Source organism: Oryx dammah, unplaced genomic scaffold (assembly GCF_014754425.2).
Source record: "Oryx dammah isolate SB20612 unplaced genomic scaffold, SCBI_Odam_1.1 HiC_scaffold_29, whole genome shotgun sequence".
In the NCBI taxonomy this organism is placed as follows: domain Eukaryota; kingdom Metazoa; phylum Chordata; class Mammalia; order Artiodactyla; family Bovidae; genus Oryx; species Oryx dammah.
The window spans coordinates 7,337,204-7,352,224 of record NW_024070213.1 but is presented as its reverse complement, the minus strand read 5'-3'; the positions used below and the strand labels follow the sequence as shown (position 1 = coordinate 7,352,224).

The following is a 15,021-nucleotide window of genomic DNA, read 5'->3' as shown; positions in this document are numbered from 1 at the left end:
TGCCCGCCTCCCATCACTGGCAGCCCAGGGTCACCTGGCCCGCAGTGCCTGATGAGGCCGGAGCCCTGTGGCTGGTCTCCAGGGTGTGTCCACAGAGACCCCACAGCCCCCCGGCCTCCAGCCTCTGCCCCTTCAGGTTTGTCAGTTCTGACACCACAGCTCCCCATCCCTGGCATAACCTGGTCTCGCTTCCACACTTGGAGCAGTTGAGATCCAGGCCACGTGGTCAGAGGACCGCCTCTGATTGTCAGGGGCCTCAGGGAAACACGGGCATCCAGGCACACTCGCCTAGGGCCCCGCGTCGCTGGGGGAGCGACCAAGCTGGCCGTTGTGGTCAGTGACCCAGGTTTGTCCCCACACAGCAGGACCCGGGGTGACCCTCCTAGAGCCCTAACTGGACTTGGTTGGTGAGGTTCCTCACAGAGAAGGGAGGGACGGGAGGGACCTGCCCACTATGGACTACTGCCCTCTGCCTTCTAGAAACCAACCTGAAGAAGCAGGGCCTGCTGCCCCTCACCTTCGCTGACCCAGCTGACTACAACAAGATTCACCCTGTGGACAAGCTGACCATCAAGGGCCTGAAGGACTTTGCCCCTGGCAAGGTCAGGGGGCAGGGAAGGAGGGTGGGCCAGCCAAGCCCATTTGTTTCTCCCAGGGCCCTCCTGAGAGGGGAGGGGAGGGTTGCCCTCCTACACCTGGCCCCACCTGTACCTCCTTCCATGAGCCTTTGTTCTAGCTAGAAGGGCCCCTGAATTCTCCAGGTAACCCCTGAGAAGGAAGGAAATGCCTTCCCAGAGATGAAGGTAAAGCCAGCTCGGGCCCTCATTCCATCCAGTCAGTGGCCTAGGCCTGGCACTCCACGGCCACAGCCCATACCCTGCCGGGCCCTGTGGTCCCAGGAGTTAGGGCCTCTGGTCTTCCCGTGGCCAGCCGCCGAGGCCCAGACCTGGCCTAGGACCTGGTTCACCTTGTTGGCCCCAGGCCCCGAAGCAGTGGCTCACCCTCCTGAGCCTCTAGTGGAACCAAGGGCCGTGCTCCCAAGGGCCCGTCCGCCCACACGCATCCCTCCTCACAGCCGCTGACGTGCATCATCAAGCACCCCAACGGGACCCAGGAGACCATCCTCCTGAACCACACCTTCAACGAGACCCAGATCGAGTGGTTCCGCGCCGGCAGTGCGCTCAACAGGATGAAGGAGCTGCAGAAGTGAGGTCCCACTCAGTGTCCCACTCAGCCGCCACCGCCCGCCGACCTGCTCCTCGGACCCGGCTCCAGCGTCACAAGGGCAGTTCCGCATCACCAGAATCGGATCGGACCTGATCCAGCCGTGGCTCCACTGCGAGATGTGGCGGCCGGGCCTCCTGCCCTCCTCCCCTCGGCCCAGGGAGTGCCCCAGAGCCGGGGGTGGGGAGGCTCTTAACAGCGTGTCACCCCCCCACCCCCCACCCCGTCTTCCTGTTTTTAGTCCGATTCAGATCTTGAGCAGCTTCATGCAACTGTATTTATTTTTGATGACAGACGCCCATCTAAAGTTTTTCTCTTGCCTGTTCATTTCACTGGTGGCTGAAGGATCTGAAAAAATCCTTTTGCTCTTACAAGGAAAATAAGAATTCACATTCAGTGACTGTCGCTGTGTGAGTGGTGGTGTCTGCTGCTGTCAGCTCACGCAAGGGGCAGGGGGGTTCCTGCACAGCCAGAGTCAGTGGACACCCCGAGAGCCACGCCACAGTGCTTGTTTCTCAGCCTCACTGCCTGTGGGGCAGCCTCCCCTCCCCATCCCCACATTCCAGTAGCTTCCCTGATGGGCCTGGGCCCAATATGGAGCCTCTCCTTTCCCCTGGGCTTGGAGTTGCCCTTCAGACACGCAGTGTGTGTCTCTCTGTCGTACAGACCGGCCACAACATCCAAGGTCACAGCTAGTCCCTGTGTGCCCTGCCCCCGTCCACTGGCACCACCCACAGCTCCAGACCTGTGTCCACGTGAGCCGAAAGGCTGGGGTGGGAGGCAGGCTCCACAGTGACCCCTTCATCAGGACAAGACTTGCCTGACAGAAACATGGCCTCCGGTGGGGGCTATAAAACCATGTCCTGGTCCCAAGAGAGGTTTCTGACAGAAATGAGTGGAGGGGCAGGAGGAATCTGGCAAAGCCATTCTGTTGAGTAAACGATGAGGCCTGCCTCCAGGATCGTCAAATCACAAGCGTGTTCACAGTGTGGCCAAGGTCGCAAAGTGACAGCCAGCCCGAGGCTCCCTGCTGTACTGCTGGTGGGAAAACGATGACAGCAGGTCGCCAGCCCTTACCCCTGGCTCAGGAAAGCCCGCTGCCACCACTTCCTGATGGAGCTGCCTGGCTGAGTCCAGGCCCCCACCTTCCATACACCAGTGGGAAGGAAGGTGGTTTCCCTTGAAGGTCAGGCTGATGAAAGCCTGGCAGCTGCCCTGGACCGGCCTCTTGCTCTCTGGGTTACTTGTGGGGTCACCAGGCTCAGCTGGCCCAGAGCTTGGCCTGAGGTGGCCGGGACCTCTCACCCCCAAGTCCACCTCTGGGCCATCTCTAGATGTGATCTGCGGTCAGGAAGGGTGTACTGTCCCAGCCATGGCAACTTGGTGGCTGTAGATCACTAAGACAAGGGCGGCTCTCCCGGGCGATGCTGTCTTCATTTATTAAATGTCTGCTGTCACCAACGAGCAGAAGTCCGTGGGGACCGTGGCACTCGGGCAGCTCTGGGAGGGGCAGGGGAGGGGACAGCCTGGCAGGGCGCAGGCCGCTCCCCATCTGCACAAGCGGTGGTGGTCTTCAGGGCCAGCTGCGCCTCCTTCCTGAGGGCCAGGCAGGGTCCGTGGTCACAGCGCAGGGCTAGCTGCTCGTCCACCAGGAGAGGAGGCCCAGGCCCGGCTCGCTGATGGATCCCTGCCAGGGTGGGGAGAGGGAACCGGCGTGCTTCATCTACCGTTCAGCCTGGAGCCAACTCAGACAGGAAGCAAAGGGGGCCCTTCTAGGTGAGGCCCCAGGGAGGGTAGGGCACAGCCAGCCAGGAGGCTCTGGGAACAGCCGGGAGCCACACCAGCACCCCAGGGGGCAGGTGGACTCCCCTTGCGCTCCAGCCTCAGGCCTGTAAGGACAGTGCTGGTTACTGAGGACATGGCCCCTGGCCCCTCACCGGCATGCCTGCCCACAAGGGCACCAGCGTGCCAGTCCTAGGCCTGCCCTCCTGAGCCGCTGGTGGTCTGGTCCTGCCAGAAAAACCTAGTGACCTTAAGCCCAGCCTCCGGATCATGCAGAGGGGACCACTACCCCTCTTCCTGACAAAGACCGCTGCCCTGAAAGTGAACAACCTGGGCCCTACGTTACACTAGAAAACCCTTCCCGCAGGCCCTGAAGTCCTACTTGGGTCACGTGTCACCATCTGGCTTCACGGGGGTAAAAGACAAGGGACCCAAGTCAGATCTGGTGGGTTTCAGCTTCCCCAGGCCCTCAGGCCACTTGGGTTTGCAGTGGGAGCAGCCTTGAGGGTCCACGCCCGGTTTCTTCCTCACGCAGCCAGCTCAACAGCAGCCTCGTGCAGCTGGTGCTGTCCTCATGGGCAGGGGCCTGACTCGCCCACCCTCCCCAACAGCGTGGCAGCTTTATGACACCGCCGCAAGGACCACTGCTGCCCTGGCCCACAGAAACTGGGTTCCCCAGGCTGGGTCCACCAAGACGCCACAGCAGGGACTGTACCCCCACCCGCTGGGCCCCCCCACCCCTGGGTCTCATCAGGACAGCTCACCATGAGTGTGTACGGAGCTGCCTTCTTGGGCAACTCCTCACTGGAAGAGGTGGCCTCAGCCGAGCTGGGTCCCGTGGGGGATGTGTCCACGAAGCTCTCGTCCACCACCCGGAAGCGGACCTCCTCGCCGATGTCCATGTACAGATCGTGGGCGCCCTCCTCTGTCTCGTACTCCCACACCCACACCTGCTCTGCCTCGTCGCTGGGCGGGGCACACAGTCAAGGCAACAACCAGGCCAGCGGGGAAGCCCTGGGTTTGGAGGCGGGGGGTTCCTCCCATAGTGCCCAAACCCCCAGGAAGAGGCAATTGCAGGCTGACATGTTTCGCCCGGGAAGTCACAGGAAGAGAGGGCTCAGCCCCACATACAAGAGGTGAGGTCGGGCCACCTGGAGCCCATGGAGTGACCAGAGTGCCAGGACCCAGGCTTGGAACACGGACATCAGAGCTGAAGAAGCTCAGAGCAGAGCGCAAGCTGCACCGCCACCCAGACTCCACCTGTGTGCCCTCTCAGAGGCTGGCTCCCAAGTTCAAACCTCAGCTCACTGCCCACCGGGAGCCAGGCCCAACCTCTGTGCTTCAGGGCCCCTGTCGGTATACCAGGGGCGCTAGGGAGACCTGCCCTCCAGGGCTGCGGCGGGGAGGTAATGAAGCAGCACGCGTGGAGGGCGCCCTGCCCAGGCCTCACAGTCGACCTGAGCGCTGGCCGGAGCTGGCCGTGTGCTCCGCACGGCGCGATCCCGCACGCCTCTGCAGGTCTCAGTGCTCTCTGCCGGCAGGCAGCCCAGGAACCTTCCCAGTTTCCAACAGGACGGGCAGGTTTTCTGACAAGTTCCAGAGTCACACACAGACCCTGCCCCAGGCCCTGTGCATGCATACACACACACCACACGCACACACATACACACGTACACGCACAAACGTACACACACACCATGCACGCACACACGTACACATGGATGCCCACGTGCACACAAAACCAGGGCCCCTCCCTCAGCAGATCCCACACTGAAGGGACATACTGCCCTCCAGTGGCAGCCCCGCAGGTGGCTCCTGCCTCTCCTCGCTGCCAGGTCCCCTGCTGGGCACTTTGGGCACAGCTGGGACAAGATGGGGTCTCTCCCGGTGAGCAGTCTTGGGGAGCACCCACAGAAACAGCCACCCCGGTGCAGCAGGGCTAGGGCCGGGACGGGGACAGTAGGGAGCCAGCAGAGCCTCCTCAACCAGCCCGGGACCTGCAGCAACAGGCCCTTAGACACGTGCTGAGGAGGGGCAGCGGGCCGGCCAGGGGCCTCAGAGGGAGGCGACCTGAGATGCTTCCTGAGGGGACAACCTGAGCGAGGTGAGCTAGAGCCAGGCCTAGCAGCCCCGACGCAGGCGCAGGCCCCGTGGCCCGTGTGGGGCGCACAGGCAGATCCGTGCTTTGGGAGCAAATGAGAAAAGGGGTGGACAGAGGCCGGCAGCATCAGGTCACAGGCCCCAGGGCCACCCTGAAGAGTGGAGACCCTCCTGTGGAGGAGTGCGAGCTCTCACCCTGGGAGGATACAACTTGGCCGGCTGCTGCAGCGACTCTGGAGGGATAAGAATGTCATCGAAGAACCCTAGGGAGACTGGAAGATAGGCAGGTGACAACGTGAGTACACAGGCCAGCCCTGAGTCTGTGCTGCCCGGGGACCCCTCCTCCACCTCGGAGCCCCACGCCTCTGCCCGGCCTGAGCAGCCACCCAAACCCGAGATGGACCCTGTACTACTGGGGCCAGCAGCCCGGGGCACCTCCGCCAGCTCCGGTGCCTCCCTCAGGCTGTCTCAGCCTCCTGGCCAAGGCCCCGAGCTGGCCGGGGTCCGCACTGTTACAGGACGGACGGCTGAGCAGCCTCTCAGGAAGGTTCTGCTCGTCTAGGTGGCCGCTCCCCTGACCACCTGGAGAGGCTATGGGCCCGGCGCCTGCCCCCGGCGTGCTCCCAGGTCTTGCGTGAGGACGCAGGGCCGTTACCGTGCACTCCCTCCGGGCTGCAGCCTTTGATCTTTCCGATCAGAATCTCGTCCAGGAACGGATGGAACACCACGTAGCGAAAGTGAACTGGAAACGGAGACGCCACGGCGTGATGAACAGGCCGTGAGCAAGGGCCACTCTGGCTGGGGGCGGCCTCACTCACTGGCATGCTGACCCCCAGGGCAGCACCTAGATCCCACCCAGCAGTCCATGCGAGGCCTGCCCGTGGGCCTAGACCTCATCTCCTGCAAGGCCACTGCTTGGCCTCCACAGGAAGCCAGCAGCGCTGGCCCTGAAACAGGCCCGCTCCCAACCCATCAGCCACGCCTGAGCCCACATCCTGGCCATCAATGACGCCAAATCAATCTCAGCCTTCCTCCGGGCGCTCTCCTTGAAATTCTAACAAGGGCAGAAGCAACTGGCAGAGAGAACCAGGTTTGGAAACAAGTTCCCCATCTCCCGCTGACCGGCAAAGTTTGCCCCAGGCGCAGCTCTGACCTGGAAAAGGATGCTAAAAATGCCCTGAAATTTTGGGGGGCTGGGAGGTTGGGGGGAGCCAATAAACCAGCAACAATGCCTCTGTGGGTTCTCAGGTTCTGCCCTAGGTGGTCCCTACTCATGTGAGCCCAAGGAAAGTATCAGGTAGGGTCTGTGCCCACATCACAGACTCTGACTCCACGGCCTGGCAGAAGCCATCCCTTGATCACTGCTGCCCCTTGCAGAGCACCTCAAAGGGAGTGCCCACTGAGTGCAAAAGGCATACAGTGTCTAGGGCCTGAACTCCGCCAGGGCTAGATAATAACCACGAGGCTGCCCCCGCCCAGCCGCCCAGGGCCCATCTCAATCCGCCCGTGTGAGTGTCACGCTTCCCCACTGGAAGCAAGCGGCTCTGGGAGGTCAAGTAGCCTGCCCACAGCCACACAGCTGTTCTGCCAGTGGGAGACTCCAAGCCTTTCTGAACCACCACCCAGATCCACGGGGTTGGATCTGCCTCCCCCGTTTAACCCCAGACACAGGCTTCTGCTTTCAGCTCCCTCAGCTGCCTGGTCTGCGGCTCACCCCAAGGACAGCAGGGTCCACCTGCCCCCCACCCCAGCTCCCTGCAGGCTGCTTCCCACGAGTCCACCAGGCAGGAAAGCGTGGGAGAAGGACAGGGGCAGCTGGTGCACCTCCCTCCCGGTGAGGGGACAAGCACAGCTGTCCGAGCCTTCAAGACGGGAGAGCCGCACGCTGACCTCGGAGAGAGCAGCTGAGGGCCAATGTCCCTAACGCACAGAACGGAAAAATCCCTCTGCCCGTGTGACCCAGTTCCATCAGCTCAGTTTAATAAGTCCCCATGGAGCCTCTGCCAGGGCTGTGCCAGGCTGGGCTTGGGCATGGAGCTCTCTGGGGCAGGACAACACGTGATCCCGTGCCCAGGGAGCTCGAGTCTGGAACAACCAAAGCACATGGTGAGCAACCCAGGTGTCCGTGGACGAATGGATGGATAATCATACTGTGATACAGCCACGCAATGGAAGACTGTTCAGTCTCAGGAAGGAATAAAGGGCTAGCACGGGGAACCACACAGATGAACCTTGAGGATATCATGCTGCAGGAGATAAGCGAAGCGAAGTCGCTCAGTCCCGTCCGACTCTTTTCGACCCCGTGGACTGTAGCCCACCAGGCTCCTCCGTCCATGGAATCTTCTAGGCAAGAGTACTGGAGCGGAGTGCCAGTTCCTTCTCCAGGGGATTTTCCCGACCCGGGGATCGAACCCGGGTCTCCCGCATTGCAGGCAGACGTTTTACTGTCTGAGCCACCAATAAGCCAACCACAAAAGGCCAGCACTGTAGGATCTGATTCACAGGAAATGTCCAGAAGAGGCAAATTCAGAGACAAAGCTGATGGATGGTTGTCAGGGGCTGGTGGAGGGCAGGGAGTGATGGCTAATGGGCACTGTGTTTCTTTTGTGGATGACGAAAATATTCTAGAATTAAGACAATGGCAACAGCCACACAGCTCTGTGAATACAGTGCTGAAAGCCCCTGAACTGTGTGCCTTAAAAGGGTGAATTTCACGGTATGTGAATTATATCTCACTTAAAAATCAAAAGGAGGCCACAGACCAGGTGGAGGGCCAGCTGGGGTAGTGCTGTGTTGGGGGCCACCTCCCAAGAGTCCCCCACTGAAGTTCTAGGGATGTTCAGCCTGAGGTAGGAAACCTGAAAAGTCAAAAAGGATGGGTCTGAAGAACCAGTAAGAAGAGGAAGACCTGTTCTTAGTTGTGGGCCGAGGATAAGCAGGATTGCCTTAGGACGTAGTGAGTGTCTACAAAGGACAAATACCTTGATTCCACTCCAGAGGTGCCTGGAGGAGCCAAATTCACAGAGACAGAAAGTACAGTAGAGGGTGGGGGGGTACAGGTACCGGGGGAGGGAGGGTGGTAAGGAGAGGGGAGCGGGAATCGGCATTTAGTGGAGACGGAGATCCAGTGTTGGGAGACGATAAAGCGCTAGAGATGGATGGTGGTGATGGTCAAACAACAACGTAAACATACTGTCACGAACTATACGCTAAACATGGCAAACGCTATGTTCTATCACAGCTTAAAAAAAATATAAAAGGGAAAAGAACAAAGCAAATGGCAGGCACATGAGTGGGGCCCTAGCTCAGCCGGAGGCGGGGGCAGTGGGCAGGTCAGGAGGGACTTCCTGGGGGCCGGGTCTACCCAGCTTGGAAGGCATGGGGCACACAGGGCTGGTGCCAGGTAAAAGTACCCTAGGTGACACGGGATGAGGCTCAGTGTCACAAATCAAAAGGCTGGCATCTCACGAGCACTTACTATGTGCCGGGCGCCAGGCCAAAGGCTTCCTGTGGTTTTTCTTCTTGACCCCTTGTAATCTCTATGTGAGGCAGGTACTATGAGTATCATACTGTTTTCCCAGAAATGAGTCTCAGAGAGATAGGTAAAGTAACCTGGCCGGGGTAGAAGTGAAAATAGAAGTAGAAGGCGACTGATGAATGAATAACCCTCTAAGCAAAGGCAGAGGTCCAGTGCTGAGCACCCCTCAACACACCCTCAGCCACAGTCCTGGGGAGGCAGTGGGGGGAAGGAGGCCCCGGCCCGGGGTCAGCCTCCAAGCCTGGCCACTACCCCACCACAGATCGACAACTCGCCCTGCACGATGCTCCATGGGCCCGAGGAGCCTGACTGCCATAAGTGTTACCCCATTTTACAGATGAGCAAAGTGAGGCTGAGCCAGGTAACCACCTGCCCGGGGTCCCCCTGCAGGGGGGTCAGAGCCAGAATTCAACCCCAGGAACACCGCAGACCCAGGCACAGGGGGTCGGTCAGAAAACCAGCAATGACACCGAACAGAAGAAACAACCCAATAAACAGACAGAATCTATGCATGTTTAACTTTTCTCTCCAGTCTCTCTCGAAGTTCTGGCCCCCATACCACTTGTCTCCTGGACAGTAAGGCCCCTGTTCCCCAGCAGAGGCTGGCTCAGCTGGACGGCATCCTTCGCTGTAAACAGGGCCCGCGTGGCCTTGTCTCCACATCACCATCTGACCTTTCTGCTCATGAGACCGTCCCGTCCGCATACAACTCAGAGCTCCACGGCATCCTCGTGAATGAATTAAGTCTCCGGATTCCTGGACACACACACCAGGCAGCCTCGCGGCACTTTCTGGAATGCTTGGACATCCCTGTGCGGAGGCTGAAGCCCCCAGTGGGGGTCAGGGCTAGGTGGGAATCACTGTGGGGCCCTTCCCAGAGAATCTGACTCAGAGGGTCTGGGGTGGGCGGGCGAGCGCCCAGGTGATGGCGAGTAGCCTGTCTACACCCTGACTAACCCCAAACCATCTCAACGGCCTCCTGGCCCTCTGCTTCTGACTTGGTTTGTCCCAGCAGGAGAGAGATCAATGCCCCATTTCCTCCCTGAGAGCCCTCCTCCCATGGGGTGCACATCCCTTTGCAAAGTGATTGCAGCTCCTCCCATCCAGGGAGTCCTTCTCCAGTCCTTGACGCTGCCTTGGCCACGTGACCTGCTCTGGCCAATGGGATCCGAGCAGAGGCTCAGCCCGGAGGCGCTTTGGTACCCAGTCTGTCTGCCTCCTGAAAGGAGGAGCAGAGATGAGCAGCCCAGCCGAGGCCTCCCACCCAACCAGTGTGCCAACCACCAGACACATGAGACCACCCTACACCATCCAGCCCTGGTCAAGTCAGCCCAGAAGACCACCACCGAGCTGACCGACAGAATCAGAGGAACAATTCAAATCAATGAGCTATCAGGGCTCGCTATAAGCCAAGGTCCTGTCCTGAGAGCTTGGCGTGTATTAACTCAGTAACCCTCAACAGTCCTGTAACTTAGTCTACTGTTAACTGCCTTTTATTGAAGAGGAAACAGAGGCTGCCTATTCCATACAGCAAACAAGCAGCAGAGCTGGTATTTGAACCCAGAGGGCACGAGTTTAACCTTTATGCCCTGGTGTCCCTCGAGGTCTCCCACCCCCAACCAGCCTCCTGTGCCCTTCCTCCCTCTCCCCACTTTTATTCAGCAATGCCGATTCCACTATCTGTCCACTCCCCCTACCTGAGCACACTGACAGCCAGGCAGAGCGGGGCTCAAACAACACACAGGACCGCAGGGGACACGTGCGCAGACAGAGCCACAGCCTCAGAGCTGGAGAGGCCTTGATGGAGAGGCCTCGAGAATCACCTCATCCACCTCCCCTTTTTTACTGGTCACATTGCACTGCATGTGGGATCTTAGTTCCCCGACCAGGGATTGAACCTGCAGTGGAAGCACCGAGTCTCAACCACTGGACCACCAGGGAAGTCCCTGCCTCTTTTTTTATAGACAGGAAACCGAGGCCCAGAAATGGGAAGATTCTGCCCATACCACCCAGAAAATTCCTGGCAGAGTGCTCAGGACTAGACTCCAGATCTCCTAACCCCAGACCAGGACTCCTCACCGAAAACAGCCCCAAGAAACCCGAAAAACCCAGGAGGAGGGCACCCACCTTTTGTGTGTGATGCACCATCCCCTGGGAACACGTACGCGTCCTCCAGCTTGGTGATGTCAAATAGACAGATGCAGAGTCCCACGTTGTACACGACCTGTGTGTGTCCATGGACACGCCAAGTGACTCTGAGGCCCAGCTCCCAGGCAGTCTCTCCTGAGATTCGCACCTCCCCCCTCCACGGGGCAGGTATCCCCATTTTAAATGCACTGGGGCACTGCCTGAGGTAAGGAACTCCAGTAGATGAGCTCTAAAAAGAACAAAGCCTTTGGTGACAAGACAGATTCAAGTCACAACACCAGCTCCACCACTCCCTGAGTGGCCTGCAAGGTCACTTCTCTGAGCCTCGGTTTCCCCATCTGCAAAAATGGACATACCAGGCTGCGGGGTTGTTAAATCCAAAAAGAACAGATGTGAAGCACCTAGCTCAGTAGCCAGCTCTCTTGCTAGAAGGAACCCTCTCCAATCAAGGATCATTACTATTAGTAGCAAGGACTGGGTGGGGAACCCCAGGTTAAAACTACACTTTTCCAAGGTCCCAAGTCCATCCTGGAGCTCACTGTTCAGAGTGTCAGAACCACAGCTAGTCGCTGTTCTGCTCACAAAGTCTCAGACACACAGACTTGGCCGCAGGGACTGAGGCTGGCAGAGTGACACACAGGAGGCCCTGAGACTGGGCAAAACAGGCCAAGGACGTCCACAACCCGTTCCCACCCCACAATGCTCCAAAAGACTAGCCGCTCGGTGTCTGCTTATCTGACACCAGCATCATCACATCCCAAACAGAGACCTTGCAGGACTGTTTACAGATTAGCAAGAAGCTCAGAGAAGTGAGTCCTGGCCAGACCTCAACGCAGTGAGGCCCAGAGTCTGGCTGGTTTTGGAAGCACAAGGAAGCAGGCGCCCTTGCCTGCGCCTTGGACCTCTTTTGCGAGGTCTCCTCTCAAATGACTCAGTAATTCAAATGCAGAAATACTTGTCTGGGAATTCCCTGACAGTCCAGTGGTTAGGACTCAGCACTTTCACTGCTGAGGGCCTGGGTTCAACCCCTAGCTGGGGAACTAAGATCCCACAAGACTCAAGGAGCAACAACAAAAAAAGAAATACTTGTCTGAACAGGTCAGAGAAGGCCCTGTGCCACAGAAGGACTACATTCCCTTCTTGGACTTTTCATAGCTTCTCTCTTTGTCGCCTCAGAAGCCCCCTCTCCTTGTACCTTACAAAGCAACCAGACACCATCCACTAAGGACTCTGTGCGTTCTCGCCAACAACAACGCCCCAGGTCTGTACACCCCACCTTCTGTGCCTTCAGCTTCTATGGCAGGACCTGCCTCCAGTCTCCAGCCAGCCAGTCTTCTTCCTGCTGGCTCCTTCTCAGCCTACTGCAGATGAAGGCCATCACTCCAGTGAGGTCCTGTGGGCCCTGTATGGGCTGGCTCCCACCACTCTCCAGCCTGCCCTCCCCTCTCTCCCTCTGCCCTGGCCACACCAGCCTCCTCCAAGCTATGACAGGCTTGATATTCCTTCCTGCCACAGGGCCTTTGCACATGCTGTTTCTGCTTCCTGCATAGCTCTACTCTGCCCGGAATCCCCTACCTGAGTTCTTCCTCACCACCTGATCTTAGCTCAAGTTTCACCCACTAGCAAAGCCTCTTGTCTCCCTCACTGTAGGCGAAGTTCCCTCATTCCACAGGCTTATGAGAACACTCATTGTCATAACGTAAGTAAGTGAAGTAGCTCAGTTGTGTCCCACTCTTTGTGACTCCGTGGACTGTAGCCTACCCGACTCCTCCCTCCATGGGATTCTCCACGCAAGAATACTGGAGTGGGTTGCCATTTCCTTCTCCTGGGGATCTTCCCGACCCAGGGATCGAACCCGGGTCTCCCACATTGCAGGCAGACGCTTTAACCTCTGAGCCACCAGGGAAGCCCATAACAGTTATCTCAGTTTGTCATCACACACTCAACTGTGAGAGTCTCTTGTTCATATCTGCTGTCCCCACCACACTACAGAGTAGAAGCGTGTCTGTTTTATTCATTCAACAATTATGGAACATCTGCTCTGTGCCCAGACTCTATGGGGGTTACCTGCGGAGAAGAAAAAGGTCACTGCCCTCGTGTAGAGGAAAAGAGAAAAACAGTAACCCAGAAAGCAAGCAAGGAGAGAGTGTGGCGACTGCTAAGAAGGCAAGAGTGGCACAGAATAACTGCTTCAGAAAAGGCAGAGGGAAGGCCTCTTGCTGGTACTACGGTGTGCTGGCCCGGCACGCAAAAGGTACACAGACATTTCTGTTGAAGGAATGAATGGCTAAACCTCCTGACAGCTGAACTACCACCCATCTTCACAGCAACAATGCATGGTTGGACAACAATGATTATTTCCATTTTGCAAATGGAAACCGAGGCTCAGCGGGGGTAAGTGACTTGATTTAGATTGCAAATTATCAATAATTTGGAAGTGGGGACGCTGCTGCTGCTGCTGCTAAGTCGCTTCAGTCGTGTCCGACTCTGTGCGACCCCAGAGACGGCAGCCCACCAGGCTCCGCCGTCCCTGGGAATATTCCCCAATTACAGGAGCCTTCTTCAAGCCCAATTTTTGATTCTCTCCAACATCCTAGTGGGGTAAAGGATGAGTTCATCCCACGTACAGGTGAAGAAACCGAGTTCTGGGATGTTAAGCTCCTTGCCTAAACGCCAAGGGTTGGCAAGGCCAGGCCGGCGGCGGGCGGGTACGCAGTGTTGGCCCTTCCCGTGCTAAAGGCCTGCCTGCGACCCCGCGGACCCAGTACCTTGTTGGCCAACTTTTTGTTCAACTCTTCGGCGATGGAATCGTTGAGCTTCCTCTCAAACTGCCACGGGGGGATCCGCACGGTGTCCACCATCTCCACGAGGACAAACATCCCAGCCTGGGCCGGGGGCTCTGGGAGCCGCAGGATCAGTCACGCACCAGGGCCTGCGGCGGTGGGGATCCCCGAGCCCGCTCTGTGGAGTCCCCAGGTGGGTAAGGCGGGCTGCGCCGTAGGGCCCGGGGTGTCCCGTGCGGGGCGCGCTCCGATTCGACAGATAAAGAAAACAGGCTCAGCGGCGGCGGGGAGGTCTCCTGGCTGAGCCGGAACGGCGCGCGGCCCGCCACATGCGGCCCCTCACCACGCGCCGCCGCCTCACACGGAGCACCCAGACGCAGCCCGCGGCAGCAAAACCTGGGGCAAGATTCCGAATCCAGTAGCTTCCGGAGGGCCGACCAATAAGAAGCTTCGGCCCGCCCCCGACGTGGGGCGGGGCTGCCTACCGGCTCTTGCGAGGGGCGGGGGAGGCGGGGGCGGAGCCTCCCCTTCCGCCTGCGCGGAACTGTCAAAACCCTCAGACAACGCTTTCAGGTTGCTAGGCGACCTCGGAGCCACCCAGTCAGCTCTCGCCTAGCCTGTATGTCCTCTCCTTGCTGGTCTGACAGTCCTCTGCACTACTGCCCGAGTGATCCTTTCCAAACGCAAACACAATCTGCTTAGACCCAACCGGATTCTGGAAACGGGGAGAATTAACCGGAACCGGGCAGGCGGGACCTTTTTCGGATAATAGAAATGTTCTGTGTCTCCTTTTAGCAGGTGGTTACACAGATGTATCGGAGAAGACAATGGCACCCCACTCCAGTACTCTTGCCTGGAATATCCCATGGATGTAGGAGCCTGGTAGGCTGCAGTCCATGGGGTCGCTAAGAGTCGGATACGACTGAGCGACTTCACTTTCACTTTCATGCATTGAAAATGGCAACCCACTCCAGTGTTCTTGCCTGGAGAATCCCAGAGACGGGGGAGCCTGGTGGGCTGCCGTCTATGGGGTCGCACAGAGTCGGATACGACTGAAGTGACTTAGTAGCAGCAGACACAGATGTATGTAATTGTCAAAACTCATCCAACTCAACATTTAAGATCTTTGCATTTAACTGTAAGCAGATTAAATCTCAATTGAGAAGCAATAATAAATTGGGATCAAAGAAAGAAAGAAAGAAAACAACCCCTCAGTGGCTTCTTGTGAGTACTAAGTCATTTCAATAGTGTCCGACTCTTTGCAACCCTATTAGACTGTAGCCCACCAGGCTCCTCTGTCCATGGGATTCTCTAGGCAAGAATTCTGGAGTGGGTTGCTGTGTCCTCCTCCAGGGGATCTTCCTGACTCAGAGATCGACCCCTGCATTGGCAGGCGATTTCTTTACCACTAGCACCGTCTGGGAAGGCCCAGTGGCTTCCCATTCA

The 15,021-nt window shown here is 58.2% G+C and overlaps 2 protein-coding genes and 1 non-coding gene across 3 annotated transcripts in view; 2 read left to right on the top strand and 1 right to left on the bottom strand.

Annotated features, from left to right (window-relative positions):
- Positions 1–1,629, top strand: part of ACO2 (aconitase 2) — a 46,791-nt gene extending 45,162 nt beyond the window's left edge. The window contains exons 17-18 of the mRNA XM_040233207.1: positions 481–602; positions 1,076–1,629. Coding sequence (XP_040089141.1) covers positions 481–602; positions 1,076–1,210 — 257 coding nt within the window. The 3' untranslated portion in view covers positions 1,211–1,629. The remainder of the gene's footprint in view (positions 1–480; positions 603–1,075) is intronic.
- On the bottom strand, positions 1,539–13,992 carry POLR3H (RNA polymerase III subunit H). Its single transcript, XM_040233208.1, has 6 exons — positions 13,561–13,992; positions 10,772–10,868; positions 5,762–5,848; positions 5,315–5,378; positions 3,771–3,972; positions 1,539–2,911 (listed from the first exon to the last, which is right to left on the bottom strand). The coding sequence occupies exons 1-6, from the start codon at positions 13,669–13,671 to the stop codon at positions 2,858–2,860; spliced, it is 615 nt and encodes a 204-aa protein (XP_040089142.1). The 5' UTR covers positions 13,672–13,992; the 3' UTR covers positions 1,539–2,857.
- On the top strand, positions 11,760–11,832 carry TRNAE-UUC. The gene has a single exon. It is a non-coding gene; the product is annotated as a tRNA-Glu (tRNA).
- Positions 13,993–15,021: the final 1,029 nt, after the last annotated feature.

Coding starts and splice junctions, on each gene's coding strand:
- POLR3H (XM_040233208.1), bottom strand. CDS start 13,671: ATGTTTGTCCTCGTGGAGATGGTGGACACCGTGCGGATCCCCCCGTGG. Junction 5,849..10,771: donor TGGTGCATCACACACAAAAG/GTGGGTGCCCTC, acceptor CTCCGTTTCCAG/TTCACTTTCGCTACGTGGTG. Junction 3,973..5,314: donor CTGCAGCAGCCGGCCAAGTT/GTATCCTCCCAG, acceptor TGCCCCGCCCAG/CGACGAGGCAGAGCAGGTGT.